This window comes from Uloborus diversus, chromosome 2 (assembly GCF_026930045.1).
Source record: "Uloborus diversus isolate 005 chromosome 2, Udiv.v.3.1, whole genome shotgun sequence".
Lineage (NCBI taxonomy): Eukaryota > Metazoa > Arthropoda > Arachnida > Araneae > Uloboridae > Uloborus > Uloborus diversus.
Genome location: NC_072732.1, coordinates 98,478,608 through 98,499,534, shown reverse-complemented (window position 1 = coordinate 98,499,534; position 20,927 = coordinate 98,478,608). Strand labels below are relative to the sequence as shown.

The window sequence follows — 20,927 nt, the reverse complement described above, 5'->3', positions numbered from 1 at the left end:
CTAACTTGTTGTCCATTCCCTAAATGAATAGTAGACTTAATTTTTGTTGGAAAATGGCGGCTAGAGAATATCTTTTATGTGAAAAAAATTAGAGAGCAATTGCTCTTTCATTTCTCGAGAAATCCGTAAAAATGTGTGAATGTGTGAAAAATGTCCTCATTAATGAATTCCCAATACTTTTAGTCATATAGTGTATATATATTATCTTCGGCCTTTTCACAAATAGTCAAGTTTTAAAAAGCAAATTTTGAGTCTAGCTGCATATGACATTGGCTTCCTTCACAAAACACCTGTAAAGGAATCATTATTTTTCAATTGAAAAAATATTAGACTACAATACAATGTTTTTAAATGGTCACCTGAATGACTTTTCCAATATCACTTAGATCTGGGATAAAGCTGAAGGTAAAAGTGTGAGTGTTTCGTGGAACAAGGTACAACTTATGCATATTTTTATCATCAGCCTTTTGTTTATCATTGACTAAAGGAACTTCACAAAAGCGATTGTAATGCTGCAAAATAAAAGTAATAATTACCACTAAAATACAACTGACAAAACCAAGATAGCAATTGCAGTAAAATTCAACAAAATTACCTCATTATTAAATAGCACGCTCAATTTGTTGAATGTCATTGCTTGGGGACAATTCATTCTAAAATAAAAGCATAAAATATGGATAGCACTATTTTAATGAATTTCTATAAACTACATATGAATGGAACTCATTAGTTAAGACTAAACATGAAACTTGGTTCCAAGAATATCAATTTTTAAAAATTTTCCAAAATAAGCACTATTATTCACAAACATGGAAAAAGTAACTATGAGGAACAAATCAAGAATTTCCACTCAGTGGGAATTCTATGTTTGCATTTCTCTTTAGATGGTGCTTAACGAGGGGGAACTCTATCGGCTGAAAAACACCTTGACGTGATTGAATGCAACTGATGTGCTCGAAATAGTTCTATTTTTTTTCCAAAGAATGTATGAAAGATAGTCGATTAAAGTTACAAAAAGTCACCAATTTTTAAAAAATAGTCGCTTTTTGATCCAAAAAACCCCATAGTCCCCTACAGTCAGAAATAGTTGCATTTTTAGTCACCAGTGGCAACCCTAAACTGGTACATACCAAACAATCTTTGCTGCTGTCTTCCATTTCAAAATCGACCGAAAACACGGAAAGCTTAGTTTTCACAGAAAAGTAGTGGTGCCGTATTCAGAGTAAACAATAAAGTCAAATTAAAAGCTAAAATTTTAAATATGAACGTTATTATAATTCTTTTCCTTATTTTTTGTGGGGAGGGGAGGGGGCTCTCCCCTTGGTCTTAAAATAAAGTGAACTACATTATTAACAAAAGTCACAAATTAAGTTCCAGACTAGGAGTTTTGTGTGAATAGTATCCACTGGCTACCAAAATCACGAAAAATGATAGCTACTTTTTCCATCTTAGTAGCCATTTTTAAAAATGTTTCTTTCAAGAGCAAAAATATATCAACCTCTTCGTTATTAGTAATATTAACAACAAATTAAGGTATTTTGATACTCTACAAAAACATACAAAACTTCAATAGTTATTTTTTTTAGAAATAAAAATGTAAGCGTACAACAAAAGAGGATATTTTACAAATTTTTTAAACATAATACAAATATATTTGGTAATAACTGTATGAAAGTAAATGTGAGAACTCAAACAGACCTTGGTTTGCTTATTAGTCAGAAACAAAAAAACAAACTACAGTCGGATTGCGCTACAACGCGATCCGACTTACGCGAAATGGCTATAACGCAAGTTTTTCCTGAGTAATGATTTTTTTTTTTTTGTTCCAACCGGGCCAACTCCTCGCCTGCAGAGCAAAAATTTTTGGAGAAGAGTCGGGGGGCGCGAAGTTTCAATTATTGAAACTTCGAATAGCGATAACCTATGATTGGACCGCTTTTGCTAGGACAACCCTATACCATCGTCTTCGTAATATTTTTGCCTAGATTTTTTATAAGTGGAAACTCGATAAAGGAAAATTATTAATTTTTGAGCCTCTTTTCCCCATTGACAACCCTGATTGGGGACCAGAAGAAGATAGGCAACCTAACTTTAACGTTATCTTTACAGATTTTACTCTTTATTTATGACAACAATTTTTGGAAACTCAATGAAGGTAACTTACTCCTTTTGGGGCACCTTTTAGCCCCTTGCAACCCTGATTTGTTCACATGCAATAGGTAGACAACCTTACTTAAGCGTTTCGTTTACAACTTTACTGTTTATTTATGATGAAAATTTTTCGAAACTCAATGACGGTAAATGTTTCATTTTTGGGCACCTTTCAATCCCTGGTAATTCTGATTAGTTCACGTGAAAGAGGTAGAAATTCTTACATTCGCGTTTTATTTACAAATTATGCTCTTCATCTATGATAACAATTTTTGGAAACTCGATGTGGATAGGTCAAGCCTAGTGGGATCTTAGACTATGACAAGTCGCACGACTAATACCAGTCTGGTCAAGCTGCATAAACCTTCTTCATTTTTTAAATTATAAATATATTTACTATATCTACTGTTCAGTTGCTATTATAATGCTGTAGTGCACATACTGTAAGAAACATACTGCTTTATTTTATGTTTCTCTCCCGCATTGATCATTGATTCTGTGCTCCTTAACAGTATTTTATGTTAAATAATAATGGTCTTTTTTCCTAAAATACAAAAAAAAAAGTCGGTTCTTTTTAAAAGATACTGTAATATATAGTTAAAAAATGGTTTGAAACAATTTGAGGGGTGTTTACAAATGTCTGAAGCAATTAGGTATGCTTTTCAAAAATTAATAAACTAATCTTGTTCCACAACGCGAAATTTCAACTTACGCGAGGGGTCTTGGAACGCATCGCTCGTGTAAGTCCGGACTCGACTGTACTTAATTAAAAAAAAGTATAATTATCATTTATGTAACATTTGAACAGGGACTGAAGAGTTTCACATTAACATTGGGGTAAAAAATTGTTTCTTTTCCTTTTGTAATTTATGGTTTTGTATTAACCCGTTCGTACCCAGCGTCACGTGGACGCTACGGAACAATTCCTCTCTTATCAGCCCAGCGGCACGTATCCGCTACGCGCTCTGATCGACGCTGACGTCCCAGCGTCACATATATGCTTTCTCAAAATGGAACGATTGAATTGAATATTTAAACGATAATAGATGGCGCTAAATGGCTATAACTTTGATCATATTCGAGTCACATGGTATTTGACCTTCATGTACACGCTTTAGTTTCTTATTTGGAACTCTGAATGGGATAGATTTTTTTTATGTAAACAACAGTGAATCACTGCTCTGCGCATACGATTTATGAGGTCTCAATTGCTCTTGTTTATATCTTTGCTTCTCTTTTTTTGTTACGAGTAATTGAAAGAGATATACATCTAGCTGAATAAATTATGGGGGAGGGGAGGAAGGTTAAAATATTTTTGCGTATGTGTTCCAGACTTTTGGGATTCCCCGTTCGATGAGAGTACAGGAATGATTTAAAGCGGCACTGAAGTTTATGATTATTTTTGAATCCTTTCTGATATTGTTCTTCTTTATTTATTCTTTTTTATTTGGAGACTGGAACATTGCAATAAAAATGGTTAGCGAAGTGAGTGAAAGGGAATGTTTTCGAGAGAATTATGAAGCAATTTTGAGACTTGTTGCGTGGGAATTTAACTAGTTTAAATTCGTTGACCTAAGTTGTTTTAATTAAAATTACATAAGGAACATATTTTTTTGCTACATTTCTTTTTCTTTGATTGCACATTCACGATGTCTAACTCGAACTTTGTTTTTGTGCACATATTATTTAACTTTGTGCACATAGTTAAAGTTTTAGTATTCTACTTCTTTCACTCCCTTCTAATAATGTAATAGTCTTTATATTAATAATTAGTAATCAGTAGTACATTGTTTAAGCAAATTTAAAATATCAAGTCATTATTTTGAAATGCTGATTTTATATGAATATTTTTGTTCAGTTAGGCTTAACTGCTGTAAATGCTCGGGCCGATGGCGGCGTTCCATTTCGGAACGTTCGGTCCCGTAGCTGCGCTTCGTTTTCCATGCGCTGGTCCTCAAGGGGTTAATGTGTATATTTTGTATTATTATTTACAGGATAAAATACAATAATACCATTTAATTTTCAAGAGAAAATCAAATATGACATTTTTTTTCTATTGCAAAGTTCAAACTATTAATTTGTTAGAAAAAAAAATCAGAAAACAACAAAAACAACTTTTGATTACCTCAAATAAACAGTAATTGTGATTCTTTGGTCAGCCATATAATTTTCAGATCCAAAACTAGCCTTACATTCAACTAAAGAAAGAGAGAGAGAGAGGAGAGGAGTTAGTAAAAAACAACTGTCAGAAAACTTAATGTATGAGGGTCAGTCGAAAAGTTAGTTGCACTGCTCAAGAAAACAAAATCACTTATATCCTCATATAAATAATAGCCGATGATCGAGTAACCCGCGTGTTTCAACAATGAAACTTGCACCATGGTATGATAAATTGATAATATGTTTTGGTAATGTTTAACATGCAGGGAAAGGCTTTATTGTGACAAGACTGAACTTGATCCGGTAACTTAACTGTTTCACTTGTAAGACTGTCATTTCAGGGGAATGAAAAAAACGAAAAAGTGGTCAACAATGAACGCTACCTACTGGAGTTTAGGGTTAATTCACTGGAGTTAGGGTTACAATTTCAGCTATCAAAATATCACTCAACAGGTAATGGCTTCATTAAAATGCAGAAGCAATTTTCACCTGTCTTACCTTGACGGATGACTTTCTAGTTTCCACATATTTAATACAGGATAGTTTCTTACAATCAACAAACAATTAAGGGATTAATTAACAAACAAAAGGTTGCAAGATTCATTGTAACTGAAAAGTTTTATTGGCAAAAGAAAGCATGATGAAAAGATATTTTTACAAAAGGACAATGAAAAAGAAATAACTGGAGATTAACTGGCAATAAACTGTCAAACAAAATTCTCCAACTTTCTCGTAATTTCCAAACACTTACACGCACACTCACACATGCATATCTATAAGAGACATCTCTTAAACATAGTGACAAAATTTAAGGTGAGGTAGACTACATTAAAAAAAAATACTTAGGTAGCAGAGGTAGAATACATGAAAGATACAAGACTCATTAACAGTGGCAGTGATTAGGGCTTATAAGTGGGGGCATGGAGCAAAAAAAATGACATGGCACATGGGCCTCAATGGGCCCATTTGTCCCAATGACATGAGGGGGGGGGGGGGGGGGCTAAAAGCCATAGGACTTTTAGTGGCGGCAAAAGTTGAAAAAAAAAAAAGTTAAAAAGTACAAAATTCGGTTAGGGTTGGTTTTGAGAATATTGAAGCAGATAAGTGGAAATTGATGCAAGTCCAGTGACTTAACTCACGTTTTTCTTAAGATTTTGATGAATTTTGTACACAATAATTTTCTCCAAAGAAACACTTAGACGTGAATTAGACTTACATTATTTACTCCAAGTATTTTGAGGTGCCACAAACACTTGGTAATAATTTATTAAACAAGTATGGCTTGTTTAAGTCAAAATATTTATTACTAATATCTAAACAATGAATACATAAACTAAAAGTTATTGCTTGTGCTAATAATGTTTGGTAAACAGATATACAAAGTAAAACAAATAATTATGTGCTGAAAAAATTGACATTTCTGCTTTTTTTTATAATTTCTAATTTGAGTTCCTAAATTGGAAAGTAAAATAAATAAAATTGAGTATAAAAATGGGGGTTGCCCCCCCCCCCCTCAAATCGAAGCCACTGCTAATTAAAGGGAGACATTCATCAGACATAATGAGTAAACATTGCCAAGATGAATACAGTTCAGTTTCCATCACAAACACAATTCACAGTTAACACTGGGGGAGCACTGTTGCCGGACACGGTTGAACTCATTGAATTAAATTCATTGTAGAAGTAATGGGGGAAACTTGGAGTACCTGCTGTAGCATAGTAAACTTTATTCCATTCGTCTAGTATGCAATTTCTACTAATTACATTCAACTAGCTGCATTGCCCGAGTTTGCACAGTTTACTTCAAAAATAAAAGTTGTGTCAAGTGAAGCATGATCAACAATCAGGTTTAAATTTAAAAAAAAAAAGGTAAAATTTCCTGTCAACATTTAGAAAAGAGAAATTTTAGCACTCAAAATTTAGTACCTCTCCCCCCCCCCCCCCCCATTAGAAGACAAAAAAAAATTAAGTAAATTCCTGAGCATGAGGAGGACTTCCGCTAAATTTGGCAAAAATCTGACATAAACTATGGATTTGTAAAAGGAACATACACACACATAGGAAGCTCGCACAGGGGGGCAGCCACTCTCTCACTTTTGAAAGTAAAAGGCCCCTCCACTTTTCTTAATTCAATATTAACAGTTGATTGAAAAATTAGTGTTGATAGATTCACATGTCTAAAGAAAGAAAAATTGACTTAACAAGTATATGTTTCATACATGGAGGTAGGTAGGAGTACAGGAGCAGGGGCGGACTGACTGACTTTGGCCCAGTCGGCAAAAAAATATTTTGGCCCACCTCTATAAATTAGAAAACTTAAATTAACAGTGTCGGATCTCGATTTTTCCGAGGCTGAGCAAAGACATTAAACCACCACGAATTCCTAATTGTTTTAAGTTTCGAAATCAAGTTTTTAAGTTCTAAAAAAGGAAAATCATGAAACGTAAAATAAAGCTAACATTGACACATTTTTTATGTGCCTTGAAAGAAGGTTATTAATGGTCACAAGTCTTATAAAAAAGGCACATCTTAAATCTTCAACACTGACAAGATTAGAAGGCACGAGAAAAGGGAAGAATCCTGAAGAAATTTTTCGAAATTGGTATATCTATATAGGCCTAAGGAGAAAAGAATTGGGAGAAGTTCCCTAGGTTCTAGTCCCCTTCCAAGGGATGTTTTCAAAATTGATGTTAAAAACAGCAATTTTACAGTTTTTGGAAAAGTTAGAGGAGAAGGAAAAGCAGGGATTCCCCAAGATTTTGTATCCCCCCCTTTTTTTTCTTCAAAATTTAAGTCCTTTTAGTCTTAGAATATCGGGGGCTCTTCCCGGAACATCCTCGAAATGTGAAGTTTTGCAATTTAGAAATACATTTTTATGCTACCCATGGTAAAATTAATGGATCAGGGAAGCATCTAGGACTCTATAATATGTTTGGAAACATTAAAAGGAAAGGGGACAGGTTTCCATAGTATTTCTCCCAAGGATTTTTTTGGAAAGCCCCGTGCCTTTCCGCTTTTAAGCTCACCTTTGACCCTTTCCATAATCAACTCTCCTTGCCCCTTAAAAGTTTCAACAAAACTTCACAAAAAGCAAAAAATGTTTCTAAAGGTAAAGATTCACACTGTCCTTGATTGATGAAAGGTAAAGATTCATCCTGTCCTTGAAACCTCAATCCCACGTTTCAATCACTTATCCACAAGAATCTGATTAGAATATATATGTTCTTAACATTATTTTTAAAACTAAACATCAAAAAGCTTTTCAATACTTTAAAAATAATTACGATGGAAAGCATTTGGACTTTGTAAGCACCTAATATACCAAAAAGTAAAAAAAGCACCTTGTTTATATGACTTCTATCAAAAAGTGTTCTTTTATCTGAAAGCGTACTTTTTTTTTTTGGTCTGAGGGAAACACTAGTTACCTCTGGGCAGTTTTTTTCTGAAACGGAAATCAATTTTAGGCCATAGTGCAGATAAAAGGATTACAGAGCTCTCTCACGGAAATTTAAATAAGTGAAATTTTAATCTTCCTTTAGTGACTTTAAGGGAATGGTGAAGGTTCGAAGAGTTCGCATGGAAATTTTCGATATTCAAGTCTGAAAAACACAATTGAGGGCTTTGATGCAACAACCAGGTAAGTCCAGACTTGCTCATTTTCGGTAAGACCAAAAAATAGCATCAGTGTCTAATAAAAACTCTATTATGTTTCCCACATTATGTACTACAAAGGAGAGGTATGGTCTTATATTTATGCCCCGTTGTTGCACCAATCTGAACATCTATATTGTCCACACGCAAAAATAAATTTAAGATAGTTTCAAAAAAACGAAAAATTTGGATTACCTGGTTCTTACATCAAAGCCCTCAATTGTAGACTATTGTTGTTGACTTTAGAAGAAAGCCTTGATGTTACCAAAAGCAGAGTCAAAAGACTGTACTTCGAAGTTTTTCGAATTTGAAGTTCTAAAAACGTGACTTTAGGCTTCAATTTAGAAACGATAGGAGACATCATAAGGGGTGTGAGGTTCGGGCATCTCGAATCTTCAATATAAAATTTTTCTTGAATTTATGTCATTTTCAAATCTTTTAGGGTATTAAAGACTCAGGGGTGCTTTCTTGAGACTGAAAGACTTATTTAGGCTACCTATGAGTAATAATGGAAGAGAGTTTTGGTTTGTTATTGACATTCATTTTCATTGTTAACCAATTCTATTTATAAAAATACCTTGATATTTGTTCTGGCCCGCGATATTCCTCTTAACATAAAGTGTGGCCTGTGGCCAGAGGTAAAATTTAAAAAAAGTGGGCACCACTGATGTATACATCAATCTCAGTTCTACAGAACTTTTCCCATTTTACTTTATACCCAATTTCGACTTGAATTTGAAGGTTAAGAACCTTAAGCACTTTTTTTAGGAAAATTCGTTTGACAAAAAAGGGTCAACTATTTAAGTTGCCCCCCCCCCCCCCCCCTAAGCAGTTGGCCCAGTTGGGGATCCCCGACTAGCCGACCTGGTCAGTCCGCCCCTGTACAGGAGGGAACATGCCGCATCTACTCCCACTGTCGCGTTTGAAGTAACTGTGAGAGAGCGGTGGCCATGTTAGTTGGTCAGAAAGGGGGAAAAGACTTGTTTCACTTGGGCGAAAATTTTGAGTGTTTTACTTTTCTCGCTCAAATTGATAATGAAATTATTTTTTGCCTACCTAAGAAATAAAAAAATAATGCACAACACAGTTATACTTCAAACTTTAAATTTCCAAAGAATAAACATATTGATCAATTAATGTCTTTAGTTAAATACAATTAAGTAAGTGACAAATGAATGATCAACCGGTTTTAAAATATTATCTTTATTAATAAAACACAATGACTTTCCCATAGATAATAATACAGAATTATCAAAACTTTGCAGTCTATGTCCAGATTATAAAATTAGAATATAGCTCTAGTATTGCTCAACATTGTTGGGATTCAAATCACTCTTTTGATTTTAACTCCCCCCCCTTATCAGATTATTCAAAAATGGCCCAATTCATCAGATCTTGACTTTTGGGAATCTTTCCATATTTTGAGGAACGGTTCTACCTTAGATAATGATCTTAAAGCAGTTTCATATTTTTCCAACGTTTGGCACCCACATCTTTAACACTGTTCTTTCCCCATTCATTATTTTCTATTTTGCATACTTTTTTATTTTTCTATTCATTTTTATCTATCTTGCTTTGTTTATTTTTACCTTTTTCGTCATGGTTGACATTCCGCCCTCCCTTTTTCTCCTATTTATCTTTATTTTTTCCTTTTTATGAATTTTTTTGTTTCTGTTTTATTTTATTTCCTGGTGTTTTTTTCTTCCATTCAGATTTCCCTTTCTTGCGGTTCACAGTTACTAACATTTTCTTTTTGTTTAGCTTTCGTTTAATCTTTGTCTAGTTGAATTTTTTCTTTCGGGTTTACTGTACCTCAGAGAGAGCTCTTGGTCTTAGCTTGCATTCCTGTTGGTTCCTTATCGGTTTTTAATTTTCTCATTGGTGTTTGGCCAATCCACTATTTTTATCTTTTAAGCTGCATGCTTATCTGCTCTTGGCTTTTGTCGGATGTCTTTTCATCCATGAGCTCATTACTTTTTACATTGAAAAAGGCATTCCCTGTAACACCGAAACATGTGTCTGCAGTATCTGCAATTTGTGCTTTTTTGACGTTGTTTTTTCTTACTTTACCATCTGACAATGTTTCGAATTTCATTTCACAATTTATTAATAGAATTGTTTATAAGTTACCGAAGAGTTGCAGCAAATCACATCTATAAATTTTAATTTGTAATATTTCAAGCAACTTGGGTTTGTATTTGTAAGTAAGATATATGCAGGATTATTTATGACACAATATGTTACCATCATTATCCGTTATTTAATCATATATTATATAAGAAATTAATTATCCATTCATGCAGAATTAGCTAGGAATCTCCTTCCTACGTGCATTATTAGAGCAGTTGAAGGCTACACAAGACGCCATAAAGTCGAAATCCATTTGAAATGAGATAAAATAGTTCAACAATTTCCGTATCTTAAACATTGCAAACCGTTTCCTGATACATGCAAGATGGCGGCCAGTTACGGTTATTGCTTCCAGAAATTCCCCCTGTGCTCCATCCTGCTATTCCTACATCCATGGTTTCATACATTTCCCATGTTACACACACACACACTATTAACAAGAAGAATCACAAGAAACATTGTTCCCATCAAAAAACTTGCACAATTTAGCACTATGGAAACTAAATTGGTGCAGTTCGATCGAGTCTTCCTGCGCCCTTTCAACTACGCAGTTCGGTCTTGCTTGCAGCAATTAAAAATGTGATGAATACAAATTTTTCAGATTCCATTAAAGATACATATAGTTGTATATATTGTAAGAGAGTTTTTGACCTAAAGAAATATGTCTTCAGCTAAAAAGGAGAAAAGAGGAAAAATCTCATCATTTCAACTTACTAAAAGGAACAATTGATGCCATCTGAATGGTAAAAATGAGAGGTTCTTTTAGTGACATAGCTTCAGTCCACAGCTTTTCAGCTTCTTTGTTATCTTGCTCAGAAATTCCAGGCATGGCCAGTAAAGGTTTCCTCTTGTGAAAAACAAGATGAAAAAATCAAATATAAATAATTTAAAAAAAAATTTATCATTAGGAATTTTATAACAAAGGATATAATACATAAGTTTTAGAAAGACATCAACATACCAGAAATTAACTAAATAAACGAGTTAACAAGTAAATTAAAAAAAAAGTTAATCCTTACTTAGACCTAAGCTTACTCAAAAGGGAAGCTGACTCATCCAACATTTTGGTTCCAAGTTTGTATGTGAGAAAACAACATTATTATGTGTACAGGAACCACATTGGAGAAAACTGGTTGCCAAGCTATAGATGCATTGTTTAAAAACTTTTTGATTATTTTATTGTCTTAATAGAGAGAAGAAATTTTAATTAACCCACACCCCCTCCCCCTTAAATAACTTTTTTATTTTTAATTTAGGAAGTAAATACAAAATTGAACCAGAAACATACACTCACCTAGTTTTCCCACTACCATTTATTATACCCTTACCTACTCTTAATTACACACAAATGCTAACTTTTTAACATAACAAATTAGAACATTAGGTCTATTAATTTCACAGTTGAAACAAGTTAAAATTAAATACTTACTAAAAGGACATTATTGATGTTGTTTTGGATCAAAGATTTTTCATCTGTATTACAAGAAATCCCTAATATAAATGTAAGTTAAAGAAAAAAAAATGAAAATTGTATTATTTTTTTTTTAGTAAGAGACTGTACTAAGAAAAAATTATTTCTGCTACACTGCTTATATGAATAGTGCAATCATTCAGGGTATCTTTGAGCCAGTCCAGATAACTTTGCGTCAATTTATATATTTTACATTGTAGTATATTTTAAAATTCTAAAGAGTAGAAGTCTTATTTTATGAACTCTGCAGCAAGAATGCATCACTGGGACTTTTGTTTTTTTTTTCTATGCTATATAAACTAAAAAATATAAGGTGTTCCGAGGTTAGGCTGACTTGCTTAAAGGTACCTCATATGATTGTACATTAAAAAATATTTTCCCTTGTACAATTGCGTGACAAATTAATCAATTTTCAACAGCAAATTTCTTTCCAAATGAAGAACTAATTTTGAAAGTATTTGCCGAGGTAAAAAAAAAAAAAATTATCTAAAAATATGCAAAATATCAACTTGAAACAATACTTACATGGTCTAATTTCCAGATAATCTTTCAAAAATGTTTTCAAACTGAATATAAGCTATGTCATGTTTGGAAGCACCAGCAGCATATTCGAAAAACGGTTAGGAAAACTCTTAAAGCTAGGTTAGCTTAGTTTAGCCAATTGACTTAAAATTAAAGATCAAAAGATATTTTTCATCATGAATTGAAAGTAAAAAATACCTATGTAATATTTTAAGAACTTCAATAATATGAAGACGTTTTTTTTTCTTTGTAAATAGAGTAATTACTAAAAATTTATGTATAGTGTAGCTCTGGTTAGTTGAGCTATGATCTTGACAATGTTTACTAGTAATTGTGGAGTTCAGTAAAAAAGAAATGGGAGATTGGCGCAGATTTGAGTTGGAATAATTTTGCAAAATAACAATAAAAATAAACGAATTCAACTCCAGCATCAATTACCCTTCCCTATTACCCAAATCAGAAGTAAACACTAGTTGTACCTCAACTTGTCATAGTCACACAATAGGGTGGAGTGGAGATCTTGATCCCTCAGAAAATTTGTTTCCCCACCCAACATTGCTATAACACACAATTTTAATACTGGATATATTGCTGAGCTGCCATGGTAGGTTTACATCCCCCAAGTGTCAGATCTTGATCCCTCACAGGAGACTTGTTTCCCCTCTCAACTCTCAACAGTGCTACAACACACAATTTTAAAACTGGATACATTGATGAGCTTTCACAGTAGGTTTACATCCCCAAGTGTCACATGGCCTGTTTTGCGCATACTTTTGAGTTCATGTATCGTCAGTTTTCAGCGAAGAGATTATTCTTTTGGATTGTGGATTAAAATATAGCTAGCTTTTTTGAAGAAACTAAGCTACTTCAAAATACACTGCTTTTCTAGTATGATATAAGATTCAAAAAAAAAAAAAAAAAATTAAAAGTGTGAAAAATACTAACGTGTAGTTGTTTCTGCTGTACTTTTGAAATACGCTAGAAAAATATACTTGGGGATACTTGATCCTTTAAAACCAAGTAGAACCAATCTTGATCCAGGATTAAGCATCCATTAATGTTATTTTATATAAATATGCAATACAAAATATATGTTGCAATACAAAACTGAACCTGCAACTAAACTAAATTCCCTATTAATCATGAAAGCTTTTAAGAAAATTACTTGACAGAAGTGTTATGTTACAGCAATATAAAAAAATACCCAAACCAACTTTTAAACCTACCATTAAGCCTATTACATGCTTTATTTTTCCCAAATTGTTGTTGAAATTTGCAAACTAATGTTTTTTTTCCCTTTGTTTTCTTGCAAATTACTAATTTTAGATGACTGTTGCCATCAATTTTGAAATATTTTTAGTTTATAATGTTAAAAACATTAATTTTGCTTATCATTTACACCTCATATGTTAAATTATAAATCTCTTTCAACATTCATTTGTTAGTTTTTACTGACCGATCAAGATAGATGAAAAAGTATAATTTTTTTCAACAATGATAGTTATTTCCTATTACAAAGTTGATTTTGTTTGTTATAAATATTAGTTTTAGTTGGGGTTGCTTTTGTTTTGCTTCATTTTTTAAATTTGAAATAAATAATTTTAGTTTTCCTTCCTCCTTTAAATGAATAGATAATAATCAGGTAGCAATAATAAACGTTTGACTTGTATTTAAAGCACTTATACAAACCCAGGATTAAATCTCTGCAGAACCCAATTCAGACTTCTCGTATAAAGGAGACTTGATTCTTTCACCTAATTTGGTTTTTCATAAAGATATTTCATTATAATTAATTAAATTAGAAAAATGGCCTTGCATTTTGATGGGAAAAAGACTTCTAAATGTGTAACGTGAGATCATTTAGTTTCATTGATTCAAACAAAAGAAAAACTCCAACACAAAACTGTCAACTGTCCTTAGTCTCTCTTACCTTCTGACCTTTGATTTTTTTTTAAAATTTACATTACATTCAGCAATAGGTTCATACAACATACATTCCTACAGCAATATACTTTCATGACAACAATCAACAAAAGGATACAGCTACTAATCATTTCAATTCCAAGAGAAATGTATTCTTGAATGTTTGCAGCTAAAAATGCAGCACGTAAAGCTGTAGACAAAATACTAGATATAATCGGCCTCCATTTCTCAGTTCGATAATCCCACAAAACATGTTTCAGAAGACTGAGGAATAAAAAGAATCCCCAAAAAACATAATAAATAAACTAGAAAAATACAATTTGAAGTTTTAACACATTTTAACATTAATAATGTACTTAAGAATGAGGACAGTTGTAAAAAGTAAAAAGTTATATTAGTACAAAAGTAATAAATTAGCTAAATGCCCAAATAAGCAATAAAATTGCACATATGGGCTTCAAGGTTGCATAAAACTCCTTTATTAACAAAAAAAAAAAGAGTTTAATGATGAAAATTATTGGAGGACAAGTTTTATTAATGATATTGATGATATTTAACCCCTTGAGGACAAGCGCATGGAAAATGAAGTGCAGCCACGGGACCGAACGTTCCAAAATGGAATGCTGCCATCGGCCCGAGCATTTACAGCAGTTAAGCCTAACTTTACAAAAATATTCATATAAAATCAGTATTTCAAAATAATGATTTCAAATTTTTAAGTTGCGTAAACAATGTACTACTGATTACTAGTAATCAATATAAAGAATACGACATTATTAGAAGGGAGTGAAATAAGTAGAATACTAAAATTTTAACTATGCGCACAAAACTAAATGATGTGCACACAAAAACAAAGTTAAGCATAGTGAGGGTGGAATCAAAGAAAAAGAAATGTAGCCATAATAATCTGTATGTAATGTAATTTTAATTAAAAGAACTGAAGTCAACGAATTTAAACTAGTTAAATTCCCACTCGACAAGTCTCAAAACCGCTTCATAATGCACTTGAAAACATTCCACTTAACTCACTTTGCTAACCATTTTTATTGCAGTTTTCCAGTCTTCAAATGAAAAAGGATAAATAAAAAAGAACAAAATCATAAAGGATTCAAAAATAATCATGAACTTCAATATGCCTTTAAATTATTCGTGTACGTTCATTGAGCAGGAGAATCCCAATGTTTGGAACACATAAGCAAAAATATTTTAACCATCCTCCCCTTCCCATAATTTATTTAGCTAGATGTATATCTCAATCAATTACTCGTAACAAAAAAAGAAGCAAAGATATAAACAAGAGCAGTTGAGACAAAAAAAATCATATGCTCAGAACAATGATTTACTGCCTGTTTACATTAATAAATCTATCCTAATGAGAGGCCCAAATAAGACACTGACACCAGTACATGAAGGTCAAATACCATGTGACTCGAATATGACGAAAGTTGTAGCCATTCAGCACCATCTATTATCGTTCAAATATTCAATTCAATCTTCAATTCAATTGTTCCATTTTGAGAAAACATATATGTGATGACGCTGGGACATCAGCGTTGAGATTTGAGTGCGTAGCAAGGAAGTGCCGCTGGGCTGATAAGAGAGGAAACGTTGCATCGCACCGGTGAGACGCTGGGTGCGAACGGGTTTAGGAACTTACTCAATTTTTTATTATAAAATTATTTTATAGTAGGGGGACTGGAAAATATATAATATATATAATTTCATTTTTTTAAAACAATCAATTTTTACCAAGTTTTTACTTTTTAATCAATGATGTAGTTTCTTTTGCCAAGCAGGTACAAATTTTTAATTCCAGATTGAGAAAAATCAATCGGTTTTGGAGCAAAATATCTGGAGATAGTATTTTGGATATCAGGAAATTTTTTTTGCAGTTTTTCTCACATAGTTATCAGAAAAAAGGAAAATCAGGTGATGCAATATTATGTGAGTATTGCAGGGAAACACATCAAAACTCAATTTTTTCTAGGGTTCACCTTGAGTAATGTGGTCATGCATAGACAAGTTTTAAAATCATGACTCTTCTGATGACAATTGCTGGAATTCACTTGTCTGAAATCGCATCATCTGACCTACCTTTGTTCCAATTGCTACAGGGCTGTCTGAGTGACAAAATCTTAAAACTTTAGCTAATACGCAAAATGCCATCTCCAAATATTTTGCTCCAAATCCATTTAATTTTTATTGATCCGGGATTAGAAGTTTGAACACTAGGTGGGAAAAAGGATGTCAATAATGAGGGGGTTATTACATGATTAATTAAAAATAAAACTTTGTAACGATTCATTTGTTTCGAAAAAATTACATTTTTCAGTTCCCCAAATATAGGGTGGTTAAAATTAAACCGACAATAATCAGATGCCTATAGCTTTGGTTCTATTGGATAGATCTGAACGAAACTTCAAATATATGTTACATAGATCATGCAGACGAGATTTTGTACAAAAAAGTAATTTGAAACTTTGATACCAGGTGGCGCTTTAACAATGTAGAAAGAAAATACAACTGTTAAAAATTAAAAAATATGAAATATTTTATTTATTTACACACTCATGTGCTTTATGTGCCCACCTTGCTGAAAGCATACCCCTGCATTGTCAATAGTCTAACACGATGCATGAGCAGCAAGAAAAGCTTGGCAAACAATAGTAACTTTTCAAGTTTGCTTTAATGTTACACCTTCTTGATAAACACGGTTTGCAAAAACCTGAACAACCAGAAGTCACAAGGATGGGGCTACGCTGGACTGCCAATTGGGAAAGTACATGAGATGAAACGTTTGTCAGGAAAGTTGGCTTGGATGGCCTTCACTTGTTTCACAGTATAAATGCTTGTTCCAACACACGGGGTGGCTAAACAGTCAACTCGTCTTTTCAGAGAGCTGCCGAAGCATTGCACTTATTCTGGTACACAACCTTTAAGATTAATGCCAGTACCTTCTAGTTCAAAAACATGTTCAGAGCAGATGAATGATTTTTTTTTCAACTAAACCTATTGTCTTTACAGTGAAACAACATTTGCTACTCATCTTATTGGATATTTTTTCTCATTAGTACGCATACTTGGCCTGAGGCCAATGACAATGCAGTGGTACGTTTTCAGTTTACTGTTGACTGGCAAGGTGTGCACATATGTGAAAAAATTTAAACATGTTATCCTTTGACTTTTTAACAGTTATATTTTCGTTTTACGTCTTTAAAGCAACACCTGGTAGCAAAATTTCATATTATTGTTATAATATATTTATTTCTTTATTTTCAAAATTCTTGTATGTATGACCCACATAATATGCATTTTAATTTTTATTCGGATTGGCCCTAACGAACTAGACTTTGAAACCTCAGAGTGTTGCCTGTTAAATTTTAGCCACACTATATAATGGAAAAAGATCTATTATGATGAAAGTAAGTAAGAAATGCATCTTACGTTAAAGCTTGCTTATAATCCTTATAATTGTAGTATTCTTCCCCCATTTCAACAGCTAAAGGTTGAAGAGAAAAAAGACAGAAAACAAATAAATAAAACTTAGAAAACTGTAAAAGCAAAAATTAGTAACAAAATAAAATTTAAACTTACTTAACTGCCTTTTCATTCTTGGACATTTATATTTTTTGAATTGGGCAACTGCACTGCTCAACAAAGGGATAATTATCATCTGAAAAGTGTACACTAAAATTAAAAATGTTCCTCAACATGAAGTTCATAATTAAAAATCTGAAAAAAAAAAAAAAAAAACATTGATCATAATAACCCTGAATTATTCAAAAGTTGCAGAACATGTGAAATATGAATTTTAACTTAATCAAACATTTTTTATCAAAAAAAATTTCAAGCATACTTGAAAGGCAACATAAAGCAAAGAAGGGGAAAACAACTGCAATTAGAGCAGTTTTAGTTACAATATAAGGATAAATTGAATAAATTTAACCTTCATAGAAGATATCAGAAAATTACCCTAACCGTTTAAAATTTTCAGCAATTGCAATTAACAACTACTTTCAAAATGTATCTTCTCTTAATGGCAGAATTTCATTAGACTTATTGTTATAGACATAGTTTCAAAATGTACTCTTTTAAAGCAAATTTAAACATTATCAGCACATTAAATAATGCATTCTGTTGCTCCAGTTGAGACACGGTCTTTTAATTTTGTTTTTCAAAGCAACTATTGCTGCCAAAAGCTTACTTTTAAGAAATTGCAGGTTATATGAAAAGGAAACTAAATTAAAAGATTTGTTCATAGTTTCCCCCCGAGTTTTTGGACACATATTAATAGCTTCTTTTGATTGATCTAAATGACAAAGACCACACTGACAATAAATCTCATACATTATGCAGCACAACATGCAATCAATAAGGTCTATAAGATTTTGAGAAACATTTTAATGTCATAACTACTTAAGATATAACAATCTTTCAGGAACATTATTAGAAGATATATTGTTCAGTTAGTTTTTAACAGATAACTGAGGAAAAATTATTTATTTTAGAATCAGGGAACTAATTCAATAAAAACATTAGCAAACATACTGAGTGATCAACTTCATTAAATTCTTTATATTTCAAAGCTAAAATTCCTTGAATTTCTTTTTCGGGATCAGGTGGCTCCAAACCTATAAAATATTTATTAAAACAGTAAAACTATTTACATGGTCACAGTTGGAGACATCAAATTAAAATGCTTTTATAAATATTTATGAAAAAATTTATATATGAACAATTAAAGAGTTACTACTTGTCAAATAGCTTATTAAATATTTACAAACTATGGGCACAAAACTGATTTTAGTATGATTTCTAAAACTATTAGAAATAACAATAATTAGTTTAACTCAAAATTATAGAATTTGAAAAGAACTCTCTTTCCTGACAAGTTTTTTGTCACATGCAATAGGTTGCGATATTGGTGATTTCTCACTTTTTAGGCTCTTCACCAAGTTTATAAGGAACACAGGAAAAACACAATGGCTGATTTTTTTCTTAAAATAAATTCTTCAGCATAATTGCAAACAAATACTGACTTTACTGACTAATTTTGATATCACTGACAAATATTAATCAAGTTGAAGAATACAGACTTCTACTGACTTTTACAGACTAGTTTTATGCTCTGTAATAGCTATTTCAAAGCTAAATGCACACTTATATTGCAGTTCAATAAGGCCAAACAAAGCTAAAAAATAGTTTTATCATTTCCATTTTGATCCAGTCAAGCAGCACCCATCTTGTTAATAGTGTGCCCTTAAAGTCCCACAGGATAATGAATACATTCATTTGAACTGTTTAGTTCTTATTTCAGGTTAGAAATTTTTATTGATGACCAAAATCTAAGTGGGCTCAAAATTTTATTTAAAAATTTCACTAAACTTTTGTTTCAGTGCAATCGATCAGTAAATTTCAAATTTTAATAAAATGATACATAGGTAAGTATACATACACACATGACATATTTTTTTAATTTATACATTTTTTTTTTCTGCAACTTTTTAACCACTTACTCTGACAACAAGCTCTCCATGGCCTTTGACCATAAAATTCCAACGAATCTGCACCATCCAAAACTTCAAAATTAGGTGCTTCTTGAACAGACTAAAAAAAAATATATGACAAAAGTTATTATTTCTCTTTTAAAAAACAATTTACTGAAGACAGAGGCATGAAATGAAACACTAATTAATAATTTTGTCAGATCCACCATGATCCAAGCCACATCTCACATTAAGGTGAAACAAAAAATATATAAAATATATAACTAAAAATAAATTTTTAAATTTTTTGACGACATAAAAACTATAATAAAAGAAAGAAAATTGCAAACCAAAAACTTGTTGTCAGTCCTTGATCCTTATATTATACTCATGCGAAGTTTGCATTTGTTTTTCAGAAATTTATTTTGGAATTAGAATATGCGTTAAGCATGCTTTTGACGTTGCTTTCGGAGATTTTAGAATGAGCTTTTTGAATCATCACAATAAACATAAAAACAAGCCACAAAGGTCAGCTTCTGGCCACATATGGCCATGAATCACCGGTTGTGTACCACAACTTTAGAGCTATAAAGGACACTTTGTCTGTTTTTCCCCAATTTTCATGTTCTTTTATAGGGAATTTGACAGCACGTCTAGTCTGTCCTATATATGCCAATCCACGCTGGCAGGAAATACTATAAATCCCTCATTTGTCAAATTCCTGAACAGGATGTTTAAGTTGTGAAAATTTCAGTTTATTGATATAAATTTCAGTATAGTCTGTTCTATGTATGCCAATCCACACTAACAGGAAATACTATAAATCCCCCATCTGTAAAATTCCTGATCAGGGTGTTTAAGTTGTGAAAACTTCAGTTTATTAATTGGGGAAAATGTGACAGTTGCTTCTTTTACATAAAATACTAATATGTTCATAAACGATTCATGTTTTTTATTTAATTACTATATTTATATGCAAATGACAGTAAGACAGCTTGAACATAAAAACTCACTTTGCATAGCTTGTAACACAGCATCTTCCGACTGGTAGCATAATTTGCGGCTTGCTGATAATAAAATCCAGGGTGCTGCGTCTGAATAGCATTCAACCCTTGTTGTACAGCATCTTCAAATAAATCTCCAAAATGGCTGAACCTACAAAATAAACACTATACATCAGAAAAGTAAAGAATACAAATACAAATGTGACTACCAGCAACAGGCTCTGGGCCCAGCTAGACTGGTCCTAGTCAATTTACAATCCCTAGTGAAGATCAATGGCCCTCTTAAAACTATCGACTCCCTTGCTCAATATGACCTCTTCTGATAAGCTGTTCCAAGGTTCCACTACCCTGGTAAAATAATAATTTTTCCTAATATCCATGTTAGCCTGAGATTTAAATAGCTTAAAACAATGACCCCTTGTCCTGTTT

General features: G+C 32.3%; 1 protein-coding gene across 2 annotated transcripts in view; it reads right to left on the bottom strand.

The window, feature by feature from the left end:
* The window catches only part of LOC129235297 (trafficking protein particle complex subunit 11-like), a 121,265-nt gene that overhangs the window by 47,132 nt on the left and 53,206 nt on the right, over positions 1–20,927 (bottom strand). For both annotated transcript variants that reach the window (XM_054869026.1, XM_054869025.1), the window contains exons 10-20: positions 20,508–20,649; positions 19,525–19,615; positions 18,557–18,639; positions 17,603–17,681; positions 17,453–17,507; positions 14,127–14,272; positions 11,522–11,583; positions 10,807–10,939; positions 4,277–4,349; positions 596–653; positions 360–512 (exon numbers count right to left, since the gene is read on the bottom strand). In XM_054869026.1, coding sequence (XP_054725001.1) covers positions 360–512; positions 596–653; positions 4,277–4,349; positions 10,807–10,939; positions 11,522–11,583; positions 14,127–14,272; positions 17,453–17,507; positions 17,603–17,681; positions 18,557–18,639; positions 19,525–19,615; positions 20,508–20,649 — 1,075 coding nt within the window. The remainder of the gene's footprint in view (positions 1–359; positions 513–595; positions 654–4,276; positions 4,350–10,806; positions 10,940–11,521; positions 11,584–14,126; positions 14,273–17,452; positions 17,508–17,602; positions 17,682–18,556; positions 18,640–19,524; positions 19,616–20,507; positions 20,650–20,927) is intronic.